The sequence below is a fragment of the Budorcas taxicolor genome, chromosome 9 (genome assembly GCF_023091745.1).
Source record: "Budorcas taxicolor isolate Tak-1 chromosome 9, Takin1.1, whole genome shotgun sequence".
Taxonomy (NCBI): domain Eukaryota; kingdom Metazoa; phylum Chordata; class Mammalia; order Artiodactyla; family Bovidae; genus Budorcas; species Budorcas taxicolor.
In genome coordinates this window covers 52,642,527-52,655,341 of record NC_068918.1, presented here as the reverse complement: position 1 = coordinate 52,655,341, position 12,815 = coordinate 52,642,527, and the positions used below count along the sequence as shown (strand labels likewise).

Genomic DNA, 12,815 nt, shown 5'->3' with positions numbered 1-12,815 from the left:
AATTAGAGCAGAAATAAATGCAAAAAAAACAAAAGAGACCATAGCAAAAATCAACAAAGCCAAAAGCTGGTTCTTTGAAAGGATAAATAAAATTGACAAACCATTAGCCAGACTCATCAAGAAACAAAGGGAGAAGAATCAAATCAATAAAATTAGAAATGAAAATGGAGAGATCACAACAGACAACACAGAAATACAAAGGATCATAAGAGACTACTATCAGCAATTATATGCCAATAAAACGGACAACGTGGAAGAAATGGACAAATTCTTAGCAAAGTACAACTTCCCAAAAATGAACCAGGAAGAAATAGAAAATCTGAACAGACCCATCACAAGCATAGAAATAGAAACTGTAATCAGAAATCTTCCAGCAAACAAAAGCCCAGGTCCAGACAGCTTCACAGCTGAATTCTACCAAAAATTTACAGAAGAGCTAATACCTGTTCTACTCAAACTCTTCCAGAAAATTGCAGAGGAAGGTAAACTTCCAAACTCATTCTATGAGGCCACCATCACCCTAATACCAAAACCTGACAAAGATATCACAAAAAAAGAAAACTATAGGCCAATATCACTGATGAACATAGATGCAAAAATCCTTAACAAAATTCTAGCAATCAGAATCCAACAACACATTAAAAAGATCATACACCATGACCAAGTGGGCTTTATCCCAGGGATGCAAGGATTCTTCAATATCCGCAAATCTATCAATGTAATTCACCACATTAACAAATTGAAAAATAAAAGCCATATGATTATCTCAATAGATGCAGAGAAAGCCTTTGACAAAATTCAACATCCATTTATGATAAAAACTCTCCAGAAAACAGGAATAGAAGGAACATACCTCAACATAATAAAAGGTATATATGACAAACCCACAGCAAACATTATCCTCAATGGTGAAAAACTGAAACCATTTCCCCTAAAGTCAGGAACAAGACAAGAGCGCCCACTCTCACCACTACTATTCAACACAGTTCTGGAAGTTTTGGCCACAGCAATCAGAGCAGAAAAATAAAAGGAATCCAGACTGGAAAAGAAGAAGTAAAACTCTCATTGTTTGCAGATGACATGATCCTCTACACAGAAAACCCTAAAGACTCCACCAGAAAACTATTAGAGCTAATCAATGAATATAGTAAAGTTGCAGGATATAAAATCAACACACAGAAATCCCTTGCATTCCTATACACTAATAATGAGAAAGTAGAAAAAGAAATTAAGGAAACAATTCCATTCACCACTGCAATGAAAAGAATAAAATACTTAGGAATATATCTACCTAAAGAAACTAAAGACCTATATATGGAAAACTATGAAACACTGGTGAAAGAAATCAAAGAGGACACTAATAGATGGAGAAATATACCATATTCATGGATAGGAAGAATCAATACAGTGAAAATGAGTATACTACCCAAAGCAATCTACAGATTCAATGCAATCCCAAATGGCAACCCACTCCAGTACTCTTGCCTGGAAAACCCCATGGGCAGAGGAGGCTGGTAGGCTACAGTCCATGGGGTTGCGGAGAGTCGGACACAACTGAGTGACTTCACTTTCACTTTTCACTTTCCTGCACTGGAGAAGGAAATGGCAGCCCACTCCAGTGTTCTTGCCTGGAGAATCCCAGGGACGGGGGAGCCTGGTGGGCTGCCATCTATGGGGTCGCACAGTCGGACATGACTGAAGCAACTTAGCAGTAGCAGCAGCAGCAGCATCAAGCTACCAGTGGTATTTTTCACAGAGCTAGAACAAATAATTTCACAATTTGTAAGGAAATACAAAAAACCTCGAATAGCCAAAGCAATCTTGAGAAAGAAGAATAGCACTGGAGGAATCAACCTGCCTGACTTCAGGCTCTACTACAAAGCCACAGTCATCAAGACAGCATGGTACTGGCACAAAGACAGAAATACAGATCAATGGAACAAAATAGAAAGCCCAGAGATAAATCCACACACCTATGGATACCTTATCTTTGACAAAGGAGGCAAGAATATACAATGGATTAAAGACAATCTCTTTAACCAGTGGTGCTGGGAAAACTGGTCAACCACTTGTAAAAGAATGAAACTAGAACATTTTCTACCACCACACACAGAAATAAACTCAAAATGGAGTAAAGATCTAAACATAAGACCAGAAACTATAAAACTCCTAGAGAACATAGGCAAAACACTCTCTGATATAAATCACAGCAGGATCCTCTATGACCCACCTCCTAGAATACTGGAAATAAAAGCAAAAATAAACAAATGGGATCTAATTAAAATTAAAAGCTTCTGCACAACAAAGGAAACTATAAGCAAGGTGAAAAGACAGCCTTTAGAATGGGAGAAAATAATAGCAAATGAAGCAACTGACAAACAACTAATCTCAAAGATACACAAGCAACTCCTGCAGCTCAATTCCAGAAAAATAAACGACCCAATCAAAAAATGAGCCAAAGAACTAAATAGACATTTCTCCAAAGAAGACATACAGATGGCTAAAAAACACATGAAAAGATGCTCAACATCACTCATTATCAGAGAAATACAAATCAAAACCACAATGAGGTACCATTTCACACCAGTCAGAATGGCTGCAATCCAAAAGTCTACAAACAATAAATGCTGGAGAGGGTGTGGAGAAAAGGGAAACCTCTTACACTGTTGGTGGGAATGCAAACTAGTACAGCCACTATGGAGAACAGTGTGGAGATTCCTTAAAAAACTGGAAATAGAACTGCCTTATGACCCAGCAATCCCACTGCTGGGCATACACACCGAGGGAACCAAAATTGAAAGAGATGTGTACCCCAATATTCATCGCAGCACTGTTTATAATAGCCAGGACATGGAAGCAACCTAGATGTCCATCAGCAGATGAATGGATAAGAAAGCTGTGGTACACAAAGGAGTATTACTCAGCCATTAAAAAGAATACATTTGAATTAGTTCTAATGAGGTGGATGAAACTGGAACCCATAATACAGAGTGAAGTAAGCCAGAAAGAAAAACACCAATACAGTATACTAACGCATATATATGGAATTTAGAAAGATGGTAACAATAACCCTGTATGTGAGACAGCAAAAGAGACACAGGTGTATAGAACAGTCTTTTGGACTCCGTGGGAGAGGGAGAGGGTGGGATGATTTTGGAAAATGGCATTGAAACATGTATCATATCATATAAGAAACGAATCACCAGTCTAGGTTCAATGTAGGATACAGGATGCTTGGGGCTGGTGCACTGGGATGACCCAGAGAGATGGTATGGGGAGGGAGGCGGGAGGGGATTCAGGATTGGGAACACGTGTACGCCCGTGGTGGATTCATGTTGATGTATGGCAAAATCAATACAGTACTGTAAAGTAGAATTTTAAAAATATATATATACTGCAGATCAAAAATAAAAAAAGAAATAAGCTGCTATAATCATGAAACTCTATAAATTCATCATCTCCAATGCTCTGTAAGAAAAGGTGCCTCAAAAATTATGCAAAGATGTCAGTTTATGTAAACAGACTTTTTTATTCAACATGTATCAATACAACATGTAAATTTCCTTTCTACTATATATTTGAGACCAATTTAAGCAACAAATATTCTAATTTTTGGAGAAGGAAATATCAACTCATTCCAGTATTCTTGCCTGGGAAATCCCAACAACCGAGGAGCCTGGCAGGCTACAGTCCACTGGGTCTCGAAGAGTCAGACATGACTTAGAGACTAAATAACAACACTCTAACTTTAGATATGTTTCTCATCTACACCACTACTGTTTTTGCATCTCTTTAGAGCAAATATTTTTATAAATAACATATCTAAGAATAATTTCAATCAAGTGATTAAGTCATGTGATGATACACAATTTAAGTACCAGTGCTCTTTTAATATTATTTGTTAAATAAGTACATAAAGTTTTACTTTATTGTTACACTTCAAAGCATTAATAAATGATTAGATTGTTAAAGTAAGGAAAACATGAAGTAAGAAACATAAAAACCTTCAACAAAACAAATCTCTATAGAAAAATATGGAATATTATCTATCTGATTTTTTTTTTAATTTCATTAAATAGGTATACCAGAAGCCTAACCTCATTTGTCTTCAATGTTTAGGGGGTGGGAAGGGGAAGCATTTGTTTTTTTTCAGTTTTCCTCAGTTCATTATGAGAATAGGTCCATCTAGTGGCAAGCAGAGCACAGTTTATAAGCAAAGATTAGCTCTTGATTAACTATTTCAAGTCACTTCTTATTCAAATTTGTCATCATTTTCTATTCTAAGCTAACGTAAGGAAATAAATTTATACAGAATCTCAAAAAATACTAACATTACTCTACATATTAAGGAAAAACGATAGTCTTTTAAAATCTCAAATCAAGAAAGGAAAACAATCTCCCCAACATAAATACGGTATATTTAACTATAGAAATACACATACTGAAATGACTATAAGTATAAATTAGGAAGAGGTGACTAATACAGGGCTGGTGGCAACATGGCTTTCTAAATACTGCCTGATCTCAATATACACAACTTCCTTTTTATCTCATTAGTCAGATAAATTTATTTTTAGTATCAAAAACATTACCTGATGAGTCTAAATAAATGATTCTCGACTGGGGGTGACTCTGCCCACCCCCCTCCCCAGAGGACATCTGGCAGTGCCCGGAGACTTGTTGTGTTTTGGCTGTGCCGGGTCTCCATAGCTAGGCCAGCTTTTCTCCAGCCGTGACAGGGGCTACTCTCCAGTTGCAGTGCTCAGGTTTCTCAGGCAGCGGCTTCTCCTGCTGTGGAACGTGGGCATACAAGGTTCAGAAGTTGCGGCATGTGGGCTCAGCAGTTGCAGCTCCCTGGCTTTAGAGCACAGGCTCAACAGTTGTGGCACACGAGCTTAGTCTTTAGGTGGTATGTGGGATCTTTCCAGAACAGGAATCAAATCTGTGTCTCCTGCACTGCCAGACAGATTCTTCACCACTAAGCCACCAGGAAAGTCCCAGGAGTCATTTTTAATTGTCACAACTGGTGGGGTGGCATTAACACTTCGTGGGTAGAGGCCAGAAATGCTGTTAAACATCCTACAGTGCACAGAAGAGTCCCCCAAAATAAAGAATTACCCCATTCAAAATGTCAATAGTGTTTAGGTTGAGACAACTCTGGTCTAAATGAGCAAAAATAAAAAATAAAAAGAGGAAGAATAGTAAGAGGAAACTATTAATTATTAAGAACTTATTACATGTCAAGTAATCTTAAAATATTTTTATCAAAAAATTTTTTTTACCAAAATTCACATGCACTACTCATAAAAATATATATTTGAAAATCTGACCTGTGTGTTTATAACCAGAAACACCTAAAATAATCAGAAGCATTAGTTAAGTTACATATCTATTAGTCTACCATTTACCAAGAAATCAGTCATTTCTCTTATAACAAAAAACAGACTTCTTTATTTCTCCAGCCCACAAAATTATTATCCTCAATTTTCAGCACATGCAAACAAATGTACTATAGCTCCATACATAATCTCTTACTTGTAATTATAATTTTTAATAAAGCTCTTAAAAATTAAGATTTGGGGTAGATCATTTGGGGACAGAACCTGACCTGAACTGATGTGATGTTATTTATAGTCTATTTTTCCTCACTTAGTGTGAATGAATATTCATGTATTTAACTGCAGAAATGTTCATGTGTTTAATTATGGAATGCTCTCTATACCTAGATTATTTCTAAATACTACTTTCCACTTAAAGGAACCAGGTTCCTTAAAGGAATAACTGACCCCATGTCTGGAAAACATGTTATACCAGAAAACAACAAAACTGTCAAAGACTGATGGGGTGCTATCAAAAAGACACAGAAATCAACTTGAAGAAGCTCCCACTGGCCTAGGATAAAGCAATTTGGGCATGAGAATAAATATTGACTACAAGTGATTTAAATATATCAACTACACAAAAATTCATGAGTTCAAATAGATACTCCAAAATATAAAAATAAGATTAATCAGTCACCACCAGATATTGTTAAGATACCAATACATTATTCTGGAAATTGAGAAATAAAACAATCAGAAATTTAACTTGCCTTTTCAGTACAAACTGCATTTCAGGATAATCAAATTGTTGAGAAGGAATAGTTCTTTGCTAAAGAGGAATTCCAGCTAATTCATGAAGAAATTACCCAATCAGAGAAATCACTATTTTGCAACTCCTAATAAAATATCGGAAGAAGGTAACAGTCATCAATAGATTAAAAAAAAAAAATTAGGTAAAAGACAGATTAAAAAAAAAGTAACAGAGGAAATAACATGCCACCACCTATACCCCTAAAAGTGGGTCCCCCAGACATTATGTGCTAACTGATGTAGGGTAAAAGGAAACATACGACACCAACTGGGAAGTATTCTTGCTTAAAACATGTAATTATGCCTCTTGTTTTAACTACCAGTTTACAAGACAGACAGGGGACAAAGGAAAAAGTTAACTAATACCATGAGGAGGCACTCAGGTAAATCCAGATAATGGAACATTTTATAGGACAAAGACCTGATTTCTCCAACAAACTGACAGCATTTAAAAGAGAGAGAATAACAAAAAACAAAATATAATATCTGGATACCGTTGGATCCTGGTTTGAAAAATCTAACTTTAAAAGGGGATTTTTTAGATTATTGAGGAAATCTAAAAGTGGACTAAGCATCAGATGACATTAAGGAATTTCTCTTTATTCTGTTTGGTATAACTGCATGGTGGTTATAAAAAAACAAAAATTCTTCTCAGTTAGAGATGCATAATGAAACACTTTTAGTGAAATGACATGGTACCTATGATTTGCTTTAAAACTCAGGAAAAAATTTGTTAGGAGGAGGAGAGGAAAAATGAAAAAAATATCAGTAAAATGATAATTAGCGAAGCTGAATGATGGATACATAAGGTGTCATTTTACTGTTCTCCCTACTTTTGGTATGATGAAAATTTCCACTATAAAGATATATTAGGGGGTACTGCCCCCAGGGATTATGGGATTATGAAGCTGTAGTTCTTGGGCAGGTCTGTGGTAAAGACTCTGCCTGCCAAGGCAGGAGACACAAGTTTGATCCCTGGGTCAGGAAGATCCCCTGGAGAAGAAAATGGCAACCCACTCCAGTATTCTTGTCTGGGAAATTCCATGGACAAAAGGAGCGTGGCAGGCTACAGTCCTCTGGGGTCACAGAAGAGTTGGACAAGACTTAGCGATTAGAAAACGTTTGAAGCTTCTGTGTGTTTCAAGAACCCTGTATCTCCACTAAGTCTACAGTATCATCCCACAACTAGGCTAACTGCATGTACTGACAGTCACATCAGTTAATTTAAAGATTTTTTTTATCAGACTAACTTTGTAAATAAATGTGTCTCACTTTTGCCATACAATCAATGTCCCCTGGTGGTCACAAGTATGCTTCAGCAAGAATGTATGCAAGGCTGATGAAAACTGCATCTCAAAAACACAATTAAAATACTGTAAAAGCAGGCCAATATTTTCTGATTCTAGGAACACAGACTTGATTCTTTAATCCTTTTGTTTGAGAAGATGATATGAGAAACCATCTCTAAGACCAGTTTCTGTTACTGTCTTCTCAGTATTACTACAACAAATAACTGCCACCCCAACCTGTGCTCCAAACTGAGCATACCCAAGGGAAAAGTTTGCACTTCAATCCAGATGAACAGAATCACTGTCCAATGATATAAAACAAATAATATACAATAATGAATAATATATTATATCACAGTTATAATTTTAATAACCCATCAGTTCACTCCAGTCGCTCAGTCGTGTCCAACTCTGCAACCCCATGACTTGCAGCACACCAGGCCTTCCTGTCCATCACCAACTCCTGGAGTACACTCAAACTCATGTCCACTGAGTTGGTGATGCCATCCAGCCATCTCATCCTCTGTCGTCCCCTTCTCCTCCTGCCCCCAATCCCTTGCAGCATCAGAGTCTTTCCCAATGAGTCAACTCATCGCATGAGGTAGCCAAAGTATTGGAGTTTCAGCTTTAGCATCAGTTCTTCCAATGAACACCCAGGACTGATCTCCTTTAGAATGGACTGGTTGGATCTCCTTGCAGTCCAAGGGACTCTCAAGAGTCCTCCAACACCACATTTCAAAGCATCAATTCTTCGGCGCTCAGCTTTCTTCAGAGTCCAACTCTCACATCCACAGAAAAACCATAGCCTTGACTAGACGGACATTTGATGGCAAAGTAATGTCTCTGCTTTCTAATATACTGTCTAGGTTGGTCATAACTTTGCTTCCAAGGAGTAAGCGTCTTTTAATTTCATGGCTGCAATCACCATCTGCAGTGATTTTGGACCCCAAAAAAATAAAGTCTGACACTGTTTCCACTGTTTCCCCATCTATTTGCCATGAAGTGATGGGACCAGATGCCATGATCTTTGTCTTCTGAATGTTGAGCTTTAAGCCAACTTTTTCACTCTCTTCTTTCACTTTCATCAAGAGGCTCTTTAGCTCCTCTTCACTTTCTGCCATAAGGGTGGTGTCATTTGCATATCTAAGGTTACTGATATTTCTCCCGGCAATCTTGATTCCAGCTTGTGCTTCCTCCAGCCCAGTATTTCTCATGATGTACTCTGTATTTAAGTTAAATAAGCAGGGTGACAATATACAGCCTCCTTTTCCTATTTGGAATCAGTCTGTTGTTCCATGTCCAGTTCTAATTGTTGCTTCCTGACCTGCATACTGGTTTCTCAAGAGGCAGGTGAGGTGGTCTGGTATTCCCATCTCTTTCAGAATTGTCCACAGTTTATTGTGATCCACACAGTCAAAGGCTTTGGCATAGTCAAGAAAGCAGAAATAGATATTTTTCTGGAACTCTCTTCCTTATTCCATGATCCAGCGAATGTTAGCAATTTGATCTCTGGTTCCTCTGCCTTTTCTAAAACCAGCTTGAACATCTGGAAGTTTACGGCTCACGTACTGCTGAAGCCTGGCTTGGAGAATTTTGAGCATTACTTTACTAGCGTGTGAGATGAGTGCAATTGTGCGGTAGTTTGAGCATTCTTTGGCATTGCCTTTCTTTGGGATTGGAATGAAAACTGACCTTTTCCAGTCCTGTGGCCACTGCTGAGTTTTCCAAATTTGCTGGCATATTGAGTGCAGCACTTTCACAGCATCATCTTTCAGGATTTGAAACAGCTCAACTGGAATTCCATCACCTCCACTTAGCTTTGTTCGTAGTGATGCTTCCTAAGGCCCACTTGACTTCACATTCCAGGATGTCTGGCTCTAGACGAGTGATCACATCATCGTGATTATCTGGGTCATAAGCATCATTAGAAATCACCAAAATGGCCCTCCAGAGAGGCTATATCAATTAACACCTTAATTAACAATGTCTCAGTACATCCATTTTATCCAATCCTTGACATTATGATTTTTTTAAATCTTTGCAAATTTGATTGTGGAATGTAACAACATATCTTTTAATTTGTATTTCTTGTTAACAAGGGAAAATGAAACTTTTCTCATGTTTCTTGGCTATCTGTATTGCATTTTCATTGTTTTCCATATTTTTCTAATGATGAATGTCTCTTTGGCCTGAAGAATTATAGAATCTTTTTATCAGAATATTAATTTTTTATCTTATCATATAAGCCTCAATTATTGCTCTCAACTTGTCAAATGGCATTTTGCTCTGTTTTGGTTATTCTATAACACAGAAATTTTTTTCACTTTTATGTGGTCAATCTAGAAACCAGTGTTACATGTAATTAGAGACTTGGAAACTTGGTTCAGAAACATTACAAACTTGGCTTAAACAGTTATTAGACGTGTGAACAAGGAAAAACTACTTAATTTTTCTGAGGCTCAGTTTTCCTATTTGTAGAATAGGGATACAGCCACATATCACATGGAGTTGTTATAAGGATTACAACCATTCATTCCTTCATTCATTCATTTATAGTTTCCCACCAAGTCTGCCAGGCAAATAACATCCCAGTCACTACCATAATATTATCACGAATAGACAACATTTTAATTTTTAATAGCAGTTCTCAATAGACTATTACTTTAATAAACACTTCTTGGCAATTACTTTAAAAAGAAAAAAAAAATTCCATATCAACCCATTTGGAAAAAGAGAATACAAACCCAATCACTAAAGAAGATACTCAACAGTGGCTAAAGTAAAGCCAAACATACCAATAAGTTCAGGTGGGTTTCTTTCATTAAACCGCTCACACAGACGAATAAATGTCTCAGTATTCTCCGTTGTAGGGCACTCGCCATGTCTAGTAATACAGAAACATTTTGTTTCTAAGTAGAGATGACAAATTTCAGCAAAAGGTTTCAATATTAAAGACTCTTAATACATGACTTACCCTTTACACTGAAGTTTTATATATTTGATTCCTTCTTTTTCTATGTCATTTCTGTCATAGAATCTTGAAGTATTTGTCAGGTCTACCAACAAGCCCATTTTAACCTTAGGCAAAAGGAAAGAAAGGAGATTTCCTAGTAACTGAATCTGTTCCAAAATAAGTTGACTGAATGGCAATATTCTGGGCCAGTTCATTCATCTACACTGAGGAAGATTTTATCTTCACTCTGTCAACATAGTAACAATGAATATATCACTTCTTCAAGTCTTATTTGAGACACAGAACTTAGGCACTGAATGAAATAAATTAATCCCAAACAAATGATGAAACAAGACTATAAGCAAAAGAAAAAAAGAATACAAGCAAAACAGACTCCACTTCAACATTACAAAAACCTACCTGAAAAGCAAATGTAGTTTTCTACATCTGTCTCTCCACCAATGATTTATTAGAAGTAGCTAGAACAGGGATAGCATTTATCTGAAATACACCCAAACTCAAGCTCCAGAAGCACCCAAGAATTGATGCTTTTGAACTGTGGTGCTGGAGAAGACTCTTGAGAATCCCCTGGACTACAGTCCATCCTAAAGGAAATCAGTCCTGAGTATTCATTGGAAGGACTGATGCTGAAGCTGAAACTCCAATACTTTGGCCATCTGATGCGAAGAGCTGACTCAAAAGACCCTGATGCTCGGAAAGATTGAAGGCAGGAGGAGAAGGGGACAACAGAGGATGAGATGGTTGGACGGCATCACCGACTCAATGGATATGAGTTTGAGTAAACTTTGGGAGTTGGTGATGGACATGGAGGCGTAGCGTGCTGCGGTCCATGGGGTCGCAAAGAGTCGGACGTGACTGAGCAACTGAACTGAACTGAACAAGCTCCAGACACACATCAACTCAGCATTCCAGCAGCCATCACCAAAGTGAGTACGTAGGGGAATAGTATGTACAGTCAAAATGCCCTTGGGCTTCCCTGGTGGCTCTACGGTAAAGAACCCACTGCCAATGCAGAGACACCAGTTCAACCCCTGATCTGGGCAGTATTGTCAAATGAGTAATAAATTTTCTCAAGTTATATTGTATGGGAAATGTTATTAATATAGACATCCTAGAAATTAAATGCAGTTTCTAAAATTCTGGTATGTACTGAATTATGTTATTAGTCATAATGCTAGTTACTATCTCAAAGTGTTACATATCACAGCAAAGTAACCAAGTTACTTTGGACTGTCATCAGATTTTAAGCATGCCATTTTAAGCCTTTTTGTCATTACAGACAGCTCTGGTTTCTCTCTGATGCCTTTGCAAAAATATCCCCTCTTCAATATTTACAGAAAGGACTTTTCTAAGATTAAATTAAAATTAACTAGATAAACAAATTTTGTTATTAACAGTAAGCTGGTATCAGACTGGAATTTGGTTTTCTCTGTTAAGAGAACAAAGTTTTCCTGAATGCGGTGTTTGAAAACAGACTATGTGAATTTCTTTGCTTTTAAGTGATTTATATATGTTTTTAAAATCTTTTGTTACTTTGGTAAAGTATATTAATATTACTTCACAATGATCTATGAAGATTGTGGCACCCACAGATAAAGTTCATTTTGATTCTACAAAAAATTAACCCCTCCTTGTCAGCTGAACTGAACTGTCAGCCTTTTTCTATCCTGATGTCCTTAGGACCCAGTAACAGTTTACTTCTAAATCAAGGAATTTAAAATGATTAAACAATAGCTGTAAATTAAACAGCTGGGGCTATGGAAAATTCAAGATGGCTGCTTAGCTTTTCCCAGCTCCCTGACAAACCTTATTTTTTATTTGATGGGATAAGGCCTTCACTGGCTGCAGAGTTAAAGCCCTCACAAAAAAACATTATGTTTCACTGAATATTAAATTCTAGTTTTGCTAATTGAGATCTACATTGACCAAGACTCACTCCCAGACTCAGTTCCCAGACAGTCCCTTGCTGTTATGTTTCATTGCTAAAAAGTTTAATTGAATTATCCTAAAGCTTATCACAGTAATCTGTCTTTGGATGGAGATCAGACACCTCATGAGCTATAACCAAGGGACATAAAATTCATGTATCTATCAATGAACCATATGCTAATTGGAACTTACGGCAAAAACGACATGACAAAACAATGTCCCTGGGTTTCTGGATTAGGAAATTTCCAGAGGCCAGAAAGAATTATACTAAGAGTAATCAATTTGCTGAATTACATGCAGTATATGAAGCTCTAAAACAAAAAAAGTTAACAGAATGTCATTCTACAGAACATTAACATAACAAGACTCTTGGTTGGTAGCCAATGGATTAACCACAGCTTTGACTTTGTGGGCACACCAAAAATGTGGCAATGTGGGAGAAAAAGCAACATACAGATGGGCTCAAAATCAAGGTATTTCCTTTATTATGGA

At 37.1% G+C, this 12,815-nt stretch overlaps 1 protein-coding gene across 2 annotated transcripts in view; it reads right to left on the bottom strand.

Annotated features, from left to right (window-relative positions):
* RNGTT (RNA guanylyltransferase and 5'-phosphatase) overlaps window positions 1-12,815 on the bottom strand; it is a 233,538-nt gene that overhangs the window by 206,363 nt on the left and 14,360 nt on the right. For both annotated transcript variants that reach the window (XM_052645721.1, XM_052645722.1), the window contains exons 3-4: window positions 10,395-10,498; window positions 10,216-10,304 (exon numbers count right to left, since the gene is read on the bottom strand). In XM_052645721.1, coding sequence (XP_052501681.1) covers window positions 10,216-10,304; window positions 10,395-10,498 — 193 coding nt within the window. The remainder of the gene's footprint in view (window positions 1-10,215; window positions 10,305-10,394; window positions 10,499-12,815) is intronic.